This window comes from Anser anser, assembly GCF_964211835.1.
Source record: "Anser anser genome assembly, chromosome: 7".
Lineage (NCBI taxonomy): Eukaryota > Metazoa > Chordata > Aves > Anseriformes > Anatidae > Anser > Anser anser.
Window position 1 is genome coordinate 12,819,680 of NC_139727.1, and position 18,092 is coordinate 12,837,771.

The following is an 18,092-nucleotide window of genomic DNA, read 5'->3' on the forward strand; positions in this document are numbered from 1 at the left end:
GGATCTAGAAATCCCAACTGGGTGTTTACATAAGCCTTTTGCTTTCTCTAGGCCCAGAGCCTGGATAAATAATAAATGCATCTCTGCTGGAGTGTCTTTGCAGACCTACCCCAGACAAATGCCCACTTGTTCTGATATAAAATGCCCCAAGTGTCATAAGCCAAAGCTAAAATGTGTTGTTTTGTCTTTTTTTTTTTTTTTTTAAATCTTCATTCTGGCATGGCTTTCAATTACATCAGTAATACACACAGCTGCAGGCTGAACAGGGACGCTCTATAATCTGTTTGATACAACAGTGGTATTGCGTGGCACAGCCTGGAGAAGCAGTCTGATTTTCATGTCTCCTAAAATCCACCAGCTCCCCATGGCTCTCAGCCTGCCAAGCACCAAGGGGTCAGACTGGTGCTCTTGGAGGGAAAGTGGTCTTCCCATCTGCTCTGAATATCCCACAGGGACTCTGTACTTCCAAATTTCTTCCCTGCCCTCATGCTGGGCATCACAGATAACATAAACACGTAGAAATTTTCTGTTCCCAGGATTTGGCGACATGTTTTTTGAGACCTGTGCTTGTGACCTTCTGCCTCTCTTTGTGCCTTGTTTGCCCACAGCTCACCACTGTTTGTGGGGTGTCAGTGCAGAGCAGCCAGTGCCGGTAGCTATGCGTGCTGTGCTGTGTCCTCACCCTGCTATTGAAGTCAGAAAGCTTTTTGGGGATTCAGCGTAAGGCAGTATGCAAGCTGAAAACTTGCTCCAGTTGATTCTTGCAGTGGGAATGCAAACCTTAAGTAGTTTCTCTGCACAGAGATGGAGTGTATTAATTATCTCTACCAAGTGCACAGCATCACCAACGTACCTGAGCTGCTCAATTAATCTACACTGCATCCTCTGGGTTCCCTTTACCGAGCCGTGCTTGGCAAAGAGCTGAAAGCTGCTCCAGGCGTGCCAGGCTGGGCCCAGCACCACCCAGACTGCATGCAGGTTTCCACAGCCCTGCAGCCACCAGCTGCATCTCCTGCCCCATGTCTGTCCTGACTGCTTGTCATCGAGGTTGGGCTCAAGTTGGCTGCACAGCCTCTGAATACACAAGAAATGCCTGTTGTGCATGCTTTGGGAAGCAGCAGGGAAGAGAAAATGTGTCCCAACATGGGGGACACGTGGTGGGAGGGGGTGAGCGCTGGGCGTGTTCAGCAGGCACGCGCTCAGGGGGCAGCCTCCAAGCGCATGAACCCAGGTGAAAGTCAGAGAAACAGAAGAAAATAGGCAGTAGAAGCTCAGCATGGAATTGCTGGTAGTAACTGAACTGCCTTTTTTTTTTTTTTTAATAATGTGGTCTTCTCCCTGAGCTGTCCTTGAAGTCTGGGTTGTAAAACCAATTGCCTGTGTGATTTACTGCCTGGTTTACTACAAAAAACACACGATTCATTAGAAGAATTAAAGAATAATGTCATAGTAAAAGAGTACAGTCTGCAATGTACGCTAAACAGCTTATAGGGATGGCTAAATGTCAGCACATCATGGGAGCATTTAATAACCACAAAAGCCACTTTTTCCAAATATAAAAGACAGCATGATGGAAAACATTTCACTTTGGTTGCAGGAACCTGAGAGGTCTGAAGCACCATCTCTGACCACACAGGCTGGCTGTCACAATGGGATGGAAGAGCGGGGTGAGAGGGAACCCGTCTGAGGAGGTCTGGGGAAGCGAGAAACCAGCGCTGGCCTTCACTGGGGGGAAGGCAGGGCAGCATTAGCTGACCCACTAGGGAGTTGTGGCCCTTGTGGGTCTGCCTTGGGTGCTGCCGAGGAGCAGTTTGATGCTGCTCCTTCCCTGCTGTCTCGAGAGCAAACCTCTCAGTTCCTCTGCTGGGTAGTGTCATGGGCACTAAGTGTCTCAAGAAATTAAGAATTCAGTGAACTCCTGAAATTTTCCCCATTAGGTACAACAGCATGTTCTCTTGAGCAACACAGTCATTCGGTAATGGATTCCATGACCACGTGCTGACAAGCACACGGTTAGTCCTTTAATCTATTATTAGCACGTGAAACATTTTAAAAACAAAACCAAAGGCCTTCAGGACAAAGAACCCTTCGCTGCTCCATCAGGCAACATACAACGACTGGTTGCATTACCTGGAGGCTTGAAATTGCTTGTGTCTCAATCTGGGCTTGCTGCCTGCGGATGGAAACGGATGCGAGGAGATACTAAAGAGGAGAGAGCTCTGGGAAGAGATTGAATGGTTCAAGATGAAGACAGCACTAACTGCTGTGCAGCACTATAAAAAAAACAAGGCCATCTTTGTTTTCTGTAAATGAAGTGTGTTCAAATGCTCTCTCCATCTCTCATCTCTTTCTTTCCCTAGTAAGCCTGGTATTTCTGCTCTTTTGATTAGGCTGCAGACGATATAGAAATGAAACTTTAACCTTTCTTGGAAGTGGCTGATTAAATCAGAGAAGTACTGGGATAAAATATGCACCTTCTGAATCTGAAGACTGAAGAGATGCAGATTTGAGATAAACCTGTGTGCTCTTGATTAAATCATTCTAATTTTGATGCCAGTATAGTGCTTATATAGTGCTTAACATATAGTGCTTAACATATAGTGCTTATAGTGCTTAACAGAAATCCTGCCTGCTGCTAGAAATATAAACCATACTCCATTTAAAAACAAACAAACAAACGCCCCCCCCCCCCCAAACAGCAATATAGTTTGTCATTAATAATCATAAACTGGAAGTGAGAGTTAGCTGAATTACACGCCAGTTCTCCTTTCTCTGTGCTACACAGGTCTTACCAAGCTATACCCAGTAGCATGTGAACACAGACCATGGTAAATCCCAGTCAGGGAGAACCTAAACTTTAACCCGTTTTTAAAAATAAAACCCCTCATAACTTAGTGATGTTGATGGCAGAGGTCTGGCACCCAGCGGTGTCCCTGGGCAGTGCTGAGGTGACTGGCACAGCCATGGCCCACACGCCCCATGTCCCTGAGGGGATGGGAGCAGCTCCACGGCCCCTTTGTGCCAGCGGCAGTGGCATTCAGTATGCTCCACTTGGTCTCCCTGCATTGCTCTTGCGTCTGTGCTCTCCATGCCACCGACATCTTGCTGCAATAGGTCTAAAGCAGTTTTCATGCCGTCTATAATCTGGAGAAACCCTGGGCTCATGAGGTTGGCTTTGGGGGGCTGTAAATCCACGTCGGTGGCTGCAAACGCTGCTCCTGGGCTGGCGGGAAGGTGACAGGGTGGGGAAGGGAGCAAGGTTGTTTGATGGGCTCTGGGTGTGACAGCGTTGCAGTAACAGTGCTAATATAATAACACCTTTCCTGTCTATCTGAAAGGGTTTGTCACCAAAAACACACAAATAAAAACCTTGTCATGCAGAATTAATTTTGCTCTTCACGGTCCAGTGGGCACAGCCTTTTTGATGGAGTCAGAGGCACACCTACACACAGTGTGTTTACCTCCACATTCTCTGTACATAGATAGATATCTTAAAAACAATCTGCACTGAACCAGGATAAACCTCTGCAAAAAAAGATCCAAAAATGTCTTAAGTTTCCAGGAGAGTCAAACTATATTTAGAAACGAAAGGGGGAATGCTATTGCAGTATGGGCTGTTTCTGGCGCCAGCGTAGTTCTTAGGCAACGTGCTATGCTAAGGTGCAGCTAAGATTGTAAAGATGTCTTGGGTACATGGAGATGCACTGGCCAGCTGAACTAGGATTAGATTTATGAAAATGAGGAATTTTTGAATTTCCAAACTCTGATCTCAGTGAACTTCAGCTTTGCAAACTCGTTCAACTTCATTCAGTTGATGGAGGAAATACTGTGTGTGGTTTCGATTGATCTGGTTATTCTTACTGTATCCTTTCAACATGTTTTAAAGATCTTTCGTTGCCACCCGGTGCTTTGGTGTATTAGATAATTCTTACACCATGTCAATAGCAATAGTGAAATCCTTAGTGGATTATTTTTCTCTGGCACACAGGATAAAAAGTCTGTGTAAGGAGGGTTTTTAGGGGGGATAGGTTTTGTCTTTGTCTGATCTTGCATATGTATGCCCAGCTTTTGTAGAGCTGAGGAATTGCAAGGCTTTAATTCTGAAAGAATTTTGGGCACTGTCTTTACCTCCCCTGTGTTTTTGCAGCTAGATTCTCCCTATGAATGGGAGTCAGGGGAACGAGAGCTGGTGTGGGGTATGGTTTGCCCTCTGGCTAGTGCCTGCTGCACCAAAGACATAGGCAGAGCTGACAGTCACTCTCAGCCTGTCTGTGCCTCTGGTTTCCCCAACCTGTGGCATTCTCTGTGTCCTCAGCTGCTCCCTGGGAGTTCACCAAATGTCCCCAGGAATTATGAATAATCCTTCTTAGGGCAGCAGATTATCCAAGTGACAAATTATTGGAAAGATGTGCATCTGGGAGGAATGGCATGAGGTTTGCTTCCCTGAGACTATCTGTGCTCTGGACCAGGCAGCATTTTGCTGCAGGCAGTGACAAAGTTTGGAGCAAGTTGTTCTGTATGTGTGTGAGGCACTTTCTACCATAAGATGTTAGCTGTTCAAAATCCAGCCTAACCTAAGGGTTCAGTTCTTCACACCAAAAAACCTGCAGACCTGACCTGTGGTAGACGCTGTACTCGGAGGCTTTAGCAGCAGTACAAATTTCCTAAAGCTGAACCATCAAGGCTGGGAATCTCCTCCGGGTTGGCAAAGTGTGAGGCAGCTGGAGGGCTGCCCTTGTGGGAGAGGTGGTGTGGGGCAGAGTGCTGTACTGAGTACACGGCTGTATGCTGGTGTGGCTCTGGAGCTTGGAGAAGTTTCCAAAGTTTAGGACCACCGCCATTCCCTAAATTATGCTTGGGGTTAGGCTGGAACTGAACCCCCCCCGTGGAGCCATTTTCTTACTGCATGTTCCTTCTGTGCTCATCAGACATGGAGAGTATCATCCTACCAGTAGGGAAAATTATCAGAGAGAGGAATTTGGCAGTAGATCTTAAACAGGGAAGTATTTTATCTCTGTCTAGTAGTTTCTCTATGCAGAGGTGTCCTGTTTAGCTTGCCTGTCTGCCTTTTGATTGTAACATGGTGTTAGTATTTTTGCTGTGCTTTCTAACTCCTCGCAAATAAGGTCCTGCTGGTTCCAACTCGTAGCAGAGCCCTAGCAGGGGAAAACCAGGATGCTAAAGCCTGGTTCTACCAAGTGCCAGCGGTGCAGTCCCATCCAGGACTGTGACTGATCTGAAAAAATGATCTGTACCAGTCCCCCTGCACACAGTAGTGTCTCACCCCATGTGGAGGGGCTCTGAGGGCACGTTTCTCCTATTTCTGGTCCCATGTGTGGGGCCTCTGGACACCCAGAGGAAAACAGTGCTTGTGAGGAACTGTTTTGCTCTTTGTACATTCCAACTTGAAAAGTCAAAATATTTTTTTTTTCAAACAAGATAAAAGTACACGAATCAAGTAGTTGTCTTTAGTTTTTAATCACACAGATCACACACTTCATAAATACAGGCTGGTGTATAGAATACTAATTCTCATGTAAGTAAGCTCACTGTATGCATGGAGTAATCTGTTTTAAATACGCTTTTTCCGTGTCAGCAGATAATAAGCACTTTTGGTTTGTGTGAAAATCACTGTGCTCAGGCTGAAATCAGCCACCTTTGTAAGCCTGTGCCCGACTGTAGGAGCGTTGCTATAGCTGCCCCTGCAGAGGCTGCTGCGGGAGTTTTGTTGTCCAAGAGTGGCCGGTGCTGGCACTGCGCGAGCACATCTCGGTGGATCGCGGGCCCTGGCTCTGACTCAGCAATGCAGCACTAAGATGAAGATGCGATCCCTGATCTCCACCCTGTGCTACTGCTGCGTGTCCAGCATGATGCAATAGCCCTAACATTCCTGTGATTTGCACCTGTGGTTTAAAGCATGACTCTTCTAAATATTATGTGGAAAAAAAATATTAATTTGCATTTCTTCCCCATCTTCAGTTGTACATAGGTTCTTACCTCTGTCTGAGGAGCCTGAAATATGAGTGCCGTAGGCTGTAAACACCATGTCATGTATTTGTCACACATGGTGGTTGTCCTGTTCCTCAGGGAGGGAGGGTGTGCGTTTTTTTTCTGAGGATGGATGTTTTATGCCCGGGCAGGTGAGAAGGAACACACCTGTGTGGGGGGAAGGCTGGCGCCCAGGTTGCTCTGGCTCCTTGGGCCCTGATGGCTGAGCATGCCTGGCTAGGGGAGAGGCTCACCGCAGCCTCCGTCCAGCAGTTTGTGGCAGTGAGGGGCTGGGACTACCTAAGATTCAACTTCTTTCAGTGTTCTCCCAACAACTGAAAATGTTGCTGCACATTGCTGTCTTAGTAAAATACGGTGTACTCTTCTTTCCTGACTCAAGTCATAATTATCAAAAATATTAGCAGTGCATAAGTCTGAACTACAAGTGCCCAGTTGAGAGCCACAAAGCGTTGCAGTGTGCTCAGCCGTGAGGATGAGCATTAGCCTGACCTGCATAGTGCTGGCACGCTCCAGCCTCATGAGGTGCAAACCACAGAGCACCTGGAAAAAATAAAACAATCTCTGACAAAGTTGCTCTGAAGAGCTGGGGTCAGGAAACATCTCTCTGGTGCCTGCCCTCTATTTTCACTAAAACAGATGAATTTTAGAGTGGGCGCTGACCTACATAATGTGGGAAGCCTTGCCTGCAACTGTTTCTGGGAGATGAGCTGGGGGAGCTGGGTATGGGATGGGAAGGGGGCAAGAATTTATTTTTTTTTCTTTTCTTTTTTTTTTCTTGTTTGCTATTTAGAGTCCAGTCTCATTAAATCCATCCATTACAATTCAGTGGCCTTTGAATGAATGGATTAATTCAGTGTTATTTTATCGCTTTCCTCCTGCACCCTGCAGCTGTGCAGTCTAAAGTTATCTTGTTTTCTCATTTATAAGTGTTGTAAAGGAAGCTCCCTGGAGATGATGCAGTGTGCTGAACACGAAAGCCTCTGCTGAGCTCGATTGCTGCGAACAATCATCATAACAACTCCTTAAAGGTGCAGCCTGGCCACGCTGCATGGGGGAGGAATTAGCTGTACGTTTCCCCTTTTTGCTGCTTCTCCTAGGGATCCCGGCAAAACACCTAGGAAGGTGCAGAGTGTCAAGGCAGCAGTATTGATTAGTGAGGTTTGGGCTCATTTTTTGTCTGGGATGACTCTGACTCACACCTTTGGGCAACAGTGTCAAAGCAGCTGCAGGTCCGGAAAAACAGCATGAGGAATTGGAATTTGCACTCTTCATTGCCTGCATATAGGAAGTGCTAGATTTTTGGTTCTTTGTAAACAGAAATCTCTCATGCTGAGCACAGTAGGCTTCAGAAACAACATCTAGAATATCCTTCTAGCCAGTAGCTGAGCCACTTCTGCTCAGCGGGCACTGCAAGGGCTCTGGTAATGTGCCACATTTTAACAAAAACCTCCTATCTACTTGGGATAATATTTGAAAAGCCGTGCTGGATTTTGTCTTTCCTGGTAGATGATGAACATTTTATTTGATTTTTGGGGTGGGCATTCATTCAGACCGGTAGCCTGGTATGCAGCACTTCCTTGAAACAACATCCATGGCTTCTCTGGAGAAGTGACTGAGGGCAATAAATCCTGCCCTCAATGTCTGCAGCTGAGCTGCTCCTGACCAGCCCTCCCCTTACAGCAAGTGGAAATAAAACACCGTGACATTTCTAGGGTACAAATATTTTGAGGTATAAACTGTGTTGTAGGAGCCCTCATCTCCCTGAGGCTTCCCCCCCTGCATCCATCATCCCCTACATCTCATGTTCTCTGTGTTTATGTGTCAGATGAAGGGGAACCACCCTGGGGCATTGTGGTGGGTGCAGATCTCACCAGCGCTGCTGCAGCTCTTGCAGGGGAAACATGGTGAACAGGTTTTGTCCTGGCAAATAGCTGTTGGCTGCGGGTAATGAAGGTGAAATCTGCTTTGTGGCATAGGCAGGGTGGCCATCAGCTGGAGGAAAGCTCCACCAAAGCAATTTTAGGATTTCAGAGCTGATCTGTAAGAGTGACAGAGAGAATGCCCTTCTTCTGTGTCACTGCACACTGTACTTTCCCACTTTCTAGGAGGTGGTTACAGCTTTTGCTTTGTCCAGAAGTTTCTTTTTGTTGTAAGTCAGACCTCTCCTCTGATAAATCCAGGTTAACAACCCTCTCAACCCCACTCAAATTTTTCTTTCCTGTAGAAATTTAACATGAATAATTTCATAGCTAGAGATCTCGGACCCCTGTGCAAGTCCCCCTGTGCAGTGAGCAGCCTGCCCACAGCCCTGGGGATGGGGCAGTCCCTGGGCCAGTCCCCAGGCACAGATGTGAGTAGGTGAATCTCTGTGGCTTATTTGGGACACTGGAGGCAGGAGGTGATCTGTAAGGCCTGGTTTGGCTCCTGGTCTAAGGGACCTTTGGGACACCTTGTCTCCCCCAAGGAGTACTTGAGGAGCAGCCTGACGAGCACCTCTGTGGTCATCCACATCACACAGCCGCAGGGAAGCTGAGCTCTCTGCAGCCTCACTGCTGAGAAATAGGAATGGTGTTACTTCCACCATGAGCATGGTGGGGGGAATGGCGTTACTTCCACCGTGCAGGCAAGGATGAGCCTGCCTTTCCTCCAGCCCAGCCTCTGTCCTCTGCTGCCCTGGTACTGGGCGCACTGTATTTTGCTTAGCCTGGGTGTTTACAGGTCCTGACTTGTATTGCCTTGTAGCATTTTTTCGTCTCTCCGATGGCTTTGCTCCTGGCTCTTGCCAGCCACAGGTCAGTCCTGCTGCAGGAGGGACAGCCAAGAGGCTGTGTCCCATAAAGGCACACTCACTTCCCAGCAGAAAGCTGCAGTCTCAATCCAGATGTGCTTTTCTCCATTCTGTGAGCTTAATTTTTTGCCTGAAGCTGATGTTGCATCAGGAAAGAGTTGACAGGTAAAGGTAGTTAAAGTGTTCCCAAAGGCATTGTACTTAGGCTGTAAAATTTCTTAGACTACTCCCTCCCTCTGCACGTAATTAGTAAACTACTCATTGAGATTATTTCCTGCTAACAGGTTTGAATAACGGCATAGTCCTTATGCTGCTTTTGGTTTGGTACCTGATAGCCAGAAACCCACATGTAGGTAAATGTGGAAAATAAATTACTCACCAGCACTCGTGGGCTATAATTCCAGGTCTAACTATGTGTGGGCTGACTTAATGCCACTTTAAAAGGGAGCTTGTTTATGAGTAGCTGGATGATAGATCTGCAGGAGGGAATTAGACTCGGTGTGCCCTCTACCTGTTAATTGAATCAGGCTGAGGCACTTGCAGGGAGGACGCACTGAGGCAACATCAGGGGTTGGTTTGCGCCTGTACTGCCCTGGCTGAAAGCTGGAGCTGCATCTGCAAAAACCTGAAGGCAAGCGATGAATCACTGTCACGTGTAGCCGCAGCAGTGCTGGTGTCAGATCGGCAGAGGTACTTTCAGCCTGCCTTCTGCTCAGCGCTGCAGCACGATCAGAGCAGGATGAGCTGGGGGCAGCCTGGGGCTCTCCTGGGTCCCAGGAAAGCCAGCGGCAGGTCAGCTTGCGTGAGGCTGCATGCTCCTTGGGACGCCGAGCTGTCAGTCCCCATTTCTGGTTGTGCTGGCAGACTTGCTCTGTGCTAGTGCATTAACTCCTGGAATTTTTTTTCTCCCCAGGTAGAGATAGCATCCATTTCTGCCAAAGCCATTTCTTTGCAATTAGCTCAGAGGAGAAGGGTCCTTAGCACAGAGATAAAATGCCACTGGGATGAGCAAGATGTTTGCTCTTTCCCTCTAAAGTCCATTGTTTTCAGGACTGATATGGCTGTCATCTCACAATTAAGTTCTGGAAAAATAGCTGCATCAGTATGCGGAGGTTATAGTGAGAAAACAGTGGGTTTGATCCTAAAATCTAAGAATATTTAAGCATGTTTGGGACACTTGTAGAATACACATCTTTGGGAAAAGGCTTAATGCAGCAATCATTGATATCATCATTAGGCCAATGCACAAAAATCCATTAGTGCAGTAGATGCTCTCTAGTTTAATTTTGGCTTTCTGTCTTATTTTTATTTTTAACCAGGAGCACTAAAGCTAATATTTACATACATAAGTAGTGTTATATAAGACCGGAAGAGACCTCTGAAGAGGCTTCAGTCCAACTTTAAGATAAGACCAAGTTCATCTATTTCCCCAGCCTCTAAAGACAAGAATTGAGTGTCAGGCTCTGGACTGTACTCATTATTCCAACTGAGGCCTTTCCAACATTGAACAGAGAGGAATCACTGGCTGCCTTATTAATGCAGCCCATGAAATCTGCCTCCTGTTCATCAGCATTGCTTTGCAAACTCTTGTTCCGTTCAAGATGACTCCTAATGCTTTCCTACATATTGCTGCCTGACTCGTTATTACTGACATAATACTGTGTATTTGATTTTGCCTTCCTCAGTGTAGGGATTTGCATGTGATAAAATATTTTGAATCGTGCCAGACAGGAAAGGTATATATCAGAAGCAAATGTGGCTTTGAAAATCAACGTTGTTTCTAAAGTACAGTTAGTTTCACTCTGTGAAAGTTGCTCCGTAACAGTGGAGGGATTTCATTTCCATTTTGTAGGTGTTATGTATTTTGTTTCTTGCAGAAATATTAATAACTGCTTTAGATACTAATTTTCAGTTATTCCAGGATGTTATTGACTTCCTGGTTTCCCCAATGCACATCTTAAGATAAATGTATTTACATCCCAAACCACAGGAAATACTGTGCATTTATTGCTACAGTAATTTGGGGGTTTGTGGCATGCAGAAAAAAAAACACATAAGACAGGATACCTGCTGATTAGCAGTGTCTTATTGACTGTGATTAGCGAAAATTGTTTTCTGTACCTATTCTAACATAATCTTCCATTAATATAAAAACTTGAGCCCAATGATATGTTCAGCTTCAGGATACCAGCCTGGGTAGAAAAATTGCTTGTTTATTTTAATGCGCTTAAAAGATTTTTTCGGTACTTGAAGAAGCGGTATGAGATAGCTTAGGACTGCCTGAATTTCTTGGCGTGATCTCTGTCCGTGGTGGTTTTGCTCTGCTTAGGGCTCTAAAATCATCCTGGGTATGTGCAGATGTGGATGTTAACCTCAGCTTCAGAACAGCTGCAGTGGTTCTAAGTAGGAATAGGATGGATCACAATAATTTGTCAACAGACTTGTTTTCAGTCTCCTGTTCTGGGCTGAAGAACCTCTTTGTGCAACAGCATAATAACCAGCAGGCAGATGACTTTGACCCTCTCACTCTCAGGGGCACATGAATAAGACCTAATGAAAATTGTAGGGAGACAAAGAGCGATAGCTACTTCATGCTGGTAGCAAAGATAGTACTTTCTAACACAGCACACATCTGTAACAGTCCACATCTACAACACACTGGACAGGGCAAACAACTGTAAACAACGTTATCAGAGGACAATGTGGGCTGAATGCATGTTTATTCCAGATAAATTAACACAGGGCTGCTCTGCAGTGCAGCAGAGAAAATAAAGTGATTCTTTGTCATTTGCAAAAGCCTGATTTGAAAAGAGGAGATTTAACCAAGTATGTTTAGAAATGGAAAGTTAGTGGTGATGAAAGAGTGATCAGTAGCTTTTCTTTCTCTGTCATTGTTGTTGCCTAGAAAGAGGGACAGTACCTAAAGATGTTGCTCATGAGAAATGCAAAAGAATGTAGGAGATGATGTAGCTTCAGTTCAAATTTTTGGTTATGGTGTCTTCATAGTCTTTAAGAGTTTCTTTCCCTGAAATGATATTTGCTCTTCTTCTCAAAGAAATTAAAAGAAATGGTCTTTTACCAATGCTGAAACCTACATCCAATAGAAAGCCAAGCAGACTGGACAAATCCCTCTCTACCAAAATAAAACATTCGCACAGAAAAAAAAAAGGATGTTTGCCTGATGGGTCTCAGCAGCTGATAGTAAGACTAGATACAAAACACCCAGCATAGATTTAGAAAACTTAGATCTCAAAATAGTTCAGTTTTTAAAAGAAAAATACTTCTGTGATAAATATGCAATGCACTAAAGCTTATGAAATGTTAGCCTTAAAGGAGATCTTTACTGTTTTACCATGAAAATATTTTCTCCCCTTCCGTAAGTCTTATTGTTTCTGTAGTTTTACCCTTGCACTGTCCAAACAAATAATGATATATAAATAGGAGACATAATGGGAAAAGAAATCCTGAAGAAGGTAGCTGTAAGGTTTGATGCTTTTATACTCCTCCTGGTCTTGACTGTTGTTGTTGGGTACATTCCTCACTGCAGGTGCTGCATGACTCAGGTGAGGGTAAATCCTGAGACCTGCCACTGGTGCTGCCCTGTACAGCCCACCCCACAGCCATTCCACAAACAGAAACTCCTCTGCCTCAGCTGCCAGACCTTCAAGGACTTGAGTGTGATTGTAGTGTCTGCACCAAGCTGCACACATGAGAAAGACAAATGTAAAATGTTAAAGTGTTTTGAAAGCCATGGCTCTAATAATGCCCCAATACAGATAACCCCTAACAGTTACCCTGGGAAAATGTATGGTGCCCTCTTTTGTGCATGAGAGTGATGAGGATCTGAAACTGGATCAGGGATGAAGTGGCGACTGAGATGTGGGCGAACACCAGAAGAGCTTTAGTTGTTCAACCTAGGAAAGGACAAGAGGATCTGTGATCACTCGCAGTTGGTGAATCAGGGAGAGAAACACTATGGGAGAGTTATTTGAATTCAAGTAAAAGCTGGCATGAGGAAAAATAGGTATAAAATAGTCACAAATAAATAAAAAATTGAAGTAAATTGATTATTTCAAACCTTCATGGAGACAAAAAAATGGGATGGACAAATAATTACTTCTAAATTAATTGTTTATCATTTATAGAACAAGGGACAAAATGAGACAAAACTCAAAGGCTGTTCTTAGGAAAACTGCACCCTACCTTGAAGACTTTGTTTTGTTTAAAAATAATAATAATTAAAAAGGTAGTTGCAACAGTTCTTGAGTGTTTGAAAGACTTTCATTCCTTACTGAAGAACCTTTTACGATCAAGTGACCTATCTACGTAATGTTAGTAGTTCTGTGGCAGCATGGCCTTGGGTTGTGCCATGGCTCACACCAATTAACAACTCTGCTGCTCTTTGAAATATGTGGGAAAACTTCCACTGGCTGTAATTACAATAGGCCCTTGACCCTTCGCTGTGAATTAGGTGATAGAGCACCCACCCCCTGAGCACGTTGACTTTGCAGCCCCTACTGCATTTCACAACGTGCTTGGAGCAGGCAAACATGCAAGGTTTGCTACTACTGTGCCCACAACCTGGCAAACTATTCATAATAAACAATCCATTAGGTTTTTTGGTTTTTAATTATTTTTCCTGTTTATTGTGAATTAGCTGTGAACAGATGGTTATAATGGCTGGATTCGGCTTACACAATTGGTTCATAAATGCTTTTATATTGAAAACTTCCAGTATGAAGCATTTGTTCTGTCTTAGCTGTTCATCCTAATGAGATGACCCCTCTTTCTGCCTCCTGTTAGGCTGCTGCCACTCTCCTGGCCACAGGACTAAGAAATCATGCTTCAATTCATAGCCCAGAAGTGGAAGAGCTGAGTGGCAAAAGCATCACGGTTCTTGTTTTTAGCTTTTCAGGAAGAAGAGTCCTATAGCAAGTTGGACTGAAGCATTGCCAAAGCCTTGGTGTGAAGGCCAGTTATGGACAGATTGAAAAGCAGTAATAGTTATGGTAAAATCAATTGAAAGAACCAGTCGCACAAACAAGCATATGCTATAGTTACCTTTTGATATTGTCTTTTGCACTGTTGTAAGTTCTAACTCTATTTCTTGTTACCAACTTAACTGTTGTTTCTAACAAATACTTCAAATCAGAACTTCATTTACTTACATTTTAAATATGATTTTATTACTGCCGCTTCAAGTTCTTTTTCAATCGGAGTGCCTTCCTGTAACAAAGGAAGGAAATTTTTTTTGGCTTGTTGTCTTTTAGTCATCCCCTAGGAATTAAACTAGCATATTCTGAATAGATACTCTGAAAGTATTCAGAGTAAACCTCTCAAATGATTATTGTCAGGTTGCCAGGGCCCACACTACTAATTACTTTTCTTTTGCTATCAAAGCTGTATCTTTGAAAATCGAGCAGTGCGTTTACAGATCTTTTTCTAACCCATAACTACAGGAAAATACACCATAATTTGTGCAGACAATTAGCGTGCAGGGAATCGCCTTCCCCTGCATTAGTACAGTGCTCAGAGCAATCATGCATCTGGGCGCTGCTATGGCAGTCATGAGTAGCAAAGGTGTCCTAAGGAAGTCTATTGAAATCCCGGACTGTACAGTCTGAGGAATTTCCTTTGCATGTGTTGCTGCTCACCGGGAGATTGGAAGGGCAGGAACTTCGCTGCAGAGGCACCTCCTGCAGAGGGCTCAGCCGTGTGGAGCTGGGGGAACGGGCTTTGGCTGCAGTAAGCGTGCGGCCTGCAGCCTCCAGCTCCCCTGCAGCTGGTGAGGGCTGACCTGCGCCCATGGGGAGATTTGTGGGCTGAGGTAGTTTGGTGGCTTGGAGCGTGATCTTGGTCAGCCGAGTTCTGCCCCCGCTTCCAGATGTGCATGTTTGTAGCAAACGCCGTTACGGATGGATGGAAGGAAGCAATGTGTGATTTCACAAGGAAGGTGCTGGCCTCCAGAACAGCTCGCTGACATGACTTGTAAAAGTACAGCAAAAAGACTGGGGCAGGTTGGAGTAAACTATATTAAGTAAGCCTCACTTACATATACCATGTGTAGACAGAGATGGAGCCGTTTTTCTGCATGGCTCTGCACATCGTGGCTGTATGCTGAGCTCAGCGTGCTGCCCGAGGGCTGCCCTGACTCGTGCCACAGCACTGAGCCCTCAGAGCCCTGTGCCTGGTGCAAGGGTGGCTGTGCTGGCCAAAGAGCAGTTTGTCGTGCCGTGGACATGCTCCTAACAGCCAGGATGCTGAAAAGCCATCAGCTACAGTAAGATCTCCTGGTACTTTCACTGGGTGAGATTGGCATCGTGCTTTGTTGGGTGGCAGAGGTGTGGGGACGGGAAAAGGACTTCCTGGAGCAGTGGGAGTAAGAGGTCATCCCTCCGTCTGAGCTTAGTTCTGGTGGAGTCGCAGCACAACTTTTGACTTGCATCTTGTAATAGCAAGTGCACCACTGGAGGAGACCTAAACGTTTTGTGTATTATTATGTTCCTGATTGGTATAAAAACTACTGGGAGATGAGAGCTGGGCTGTAAAGAGAGCCAGGGTGTCTCTTTGACATCCAGGCCTCACAGGGAGCCTGGCTCCAGCTGCCCAGACCCAGGTGCTGGCACCTCACTGAGTGGTGCCGGTGCAGGGGTGCAGGGGCTTGCCCGGAGTGCTGCCTAATCCCCTGCTCCTCAGGGCAGGCACAGCCAGGGGAGGGACTGAGGCCACATAGCTGGGGAAGCCTCTGGACTGTGGCTGAACTGAAATAGAGATATTTTAGTTCTGGGAACCTGCACTTATCTATTGATTACAGCTCTCAAGCACGTCCTTCCTTTGCCTTAATGAAGCTACGGATGCATGCTGTTTGATTTAAAGCAAGAGAAAGGCAATTGGCTCTGAAGCCTAAACCCATATTTCTGCAGAAATGAAGCACCTTTCCCATCGGAGTTCTTCACAAGGGCCTCATGGCATCATTTCCCCAAAGCTACACAACATTAACTTTGTATGTTTTTTCCAGAAATGAGGGAAAATTATGTGAACATCTACTGTAATTAATTAATAAAAATATGCCTTGTGGCAATAAAGAAAACCAAATAATGTTCTTCCCTAATGTAATGAATCAGTTTAGAAATTGTAAAGCAGTAAATGTATCAGACATTGCATTTAACGGCATGTGCTGGAAAAAACGATGTAGTTAGAGCCACGGTTTTAGAAATGTATTTCTCTGAGAGAGCAACAGAAAAAGAGAAAACTATAAATAGAATAAACCTGAATATCAGTTTTTCATGCCTGATAATTAAGAAATCAATAACAATACTAAATGATACACCTGGCTCAGCTGCTTTTGACGTTTCGAGGACCTGCACCTCCATGCTTGCATGTAAACACAGGATTTTATTCATATGAGCATTATCGTTGTTGTCAGGGAGACAGTCACTTGTCTGCCGTTGCCACACAAAGCATTTTAATCATCCCTTCTCCAGTCAGAACTCCTGCTTTTAAAATAGCAGACAGGCTCCTTCTCTCACTTGCTCTGCATCTAGATATCGGAGATAGACGAGGCCCGCATCAGGTCATGTGTGATGAAGAGAAAAAGTCAGGCTCGGAGAGAAAAGAGGCACCTATTATTACTGCTCCCAAGACACATTGTTGTAAGACAAAAACCTGTTTTTTTCATTCTTAATGTGTTCAGTGCTGGTGCCTGTTATTTTTGCTGTCAGCTTTTCATATTTGCTTTACTGTTTTATTTTTTTTTAGCTTTTATTAAAGCAACAGCCATCTCACACAAAATTTAAAAAAAAAAAAAAGGCAAAGTGGTAGAAGAACTTTTCGTCTTTTGTTGTTGAATTCAATAGAAACTACCAAGGACCAGAACGTATTCAAATTGTGGGAACCCTGATTGCTGTTTGTGTGGTTTTAGTATTACTGAATAATTTCTACTGTGTTGGGAAATGTGCAGAGTCTTTGCCACCTCTTATTTCTGTCTTCTCTATAAATTTAAATTTTTTAATGAGACAGTATAGAACTGCCAGAAACACAATAGGGATTGTGAAATAATTTCAACCCTGGTAATTTAAAATTTGTGTCTGTCAGTGCAGAATAATTGCTTCTCCAAAGAACAGCACGATTTGCCTGGGAGTTCAGCCTCTTGATCCAACTGCTGACTCCCAAAGGCATCTGGGCTATGATGCAGGCTTTGCGTAATTTGGGGCTAAAATAAACACAGAAAAAAATACTCCAAAGTGGTTGGATTCACATGTTCCTCTGCAGTGTGATGGAGCTACAGCCACAATATATTGTAAGAGCTGTGCTGAGCCGTTGGGCGCCATCTCACCCAGGTTTGCATGTGTGTGGCCAGTTTCGGTAGGCTTTGTGGGGCTTGGAGCAAGGATGGCCCTGTGAGAGTCGTTACTGAAGGATGGGGGGGAGATGGCTTCTCTGTATTGATTGCCATATCTTAACTCCTGCTGACCTGTTAAAAAGGCAGGAATCTTTTTTTTTGTAAGTCAAATAACCAACAGGTGAAATGGTGAATGGGAATAGGAAATTCAGAGTTTGTGCCATCTTTTGCTGATTGTTTTCCTTGTGGCCTCTGCAAGTCACACAGATCCTGTCTCCTATCTCTCTCTGTAAGGACCATTTATGTATTTATCTTGTGGGCATGTTAGAAGGGTTGTTTAGCTTATACTTGGGAAATGCTTTGAATAGAACTGTGTTGGACAACAGCTCATTTCTTCTTAAACGCTGCTTTGTGAGGTAACTATAGGCAGGCACTGGAGTAGTTTTTCAGAGCTACACAGCCAAAACAAGCAACTAGTTTATGAAGCAGCATTTTATAGTTTTGTTGTTGTTGTTTTCCTTTTCTGCTCTGAATTATTTGAAGAATTTCTCCAGGGAGAGGGCAAAGCAGGGAGATTTGAGAGGCTCTCTCTTACTGAAACATTAAGGAAAGCAGGTTAAATCTTGGTATTATTGTCAGTTTTTCTTTTTAAGATTGTATTGGAAAGGGGGAAATCCAAGGATAAATACTTTATTTTTTTCTTTTGAAGATGAATCTATGGGACAAATGGTTTAATGAGAGCATAGATTATAAATTGTGTGATCTAAGCTAATATACAAAGTTACTCTCATGCTAGAGAGAGACATCTGGCTGAACTGCTAGCCTGGATCTTAGGAATTTTCTGGCTGTGCTGTGGATCTTTTCCTCTGCAATTTGCAAGTTTCCTGAGATCAGTTCCCTGTATAGAATAACCTTTTTTTTTTTTTCATTGCATCTGTTGTGTTTATCTTTGAG

At 44.5% G+C, this 18,092-nt stretch overlaps 1 protein-coding gene across 6 annotated transcripts in view; it reads left to right on the top strand.

Annotated features, from left to right (window-relative positions):
- Positions 1-18,092, top strand: part of PHYHIPL (phytanoyl-CoA 2-hydroxylase interacting protein like) — a 129,123-nt gene that overhangs the window by 26,377 nt on the left and 84,654 nt on the right. Inside the window, exon 1 of one of the 6 annotated variants that reach the window (XM_083845268.1) lies at positions 14,017-16,449. The exons of the other annotated variants lie outside the window; for them this stretch is intronic. Coding sequence (XP_083701394.1) covers positions 16,119-16,449 — 331 coding nt within the window. The 5' untranslated portion in view covers positions 14,017-16,118. Of the gene's footprint in view, positions 1-14,016; positions 16,450-18,092 lie in introns of those variants that run through there. 6 annotated transcript variants of the gene reach the window in all.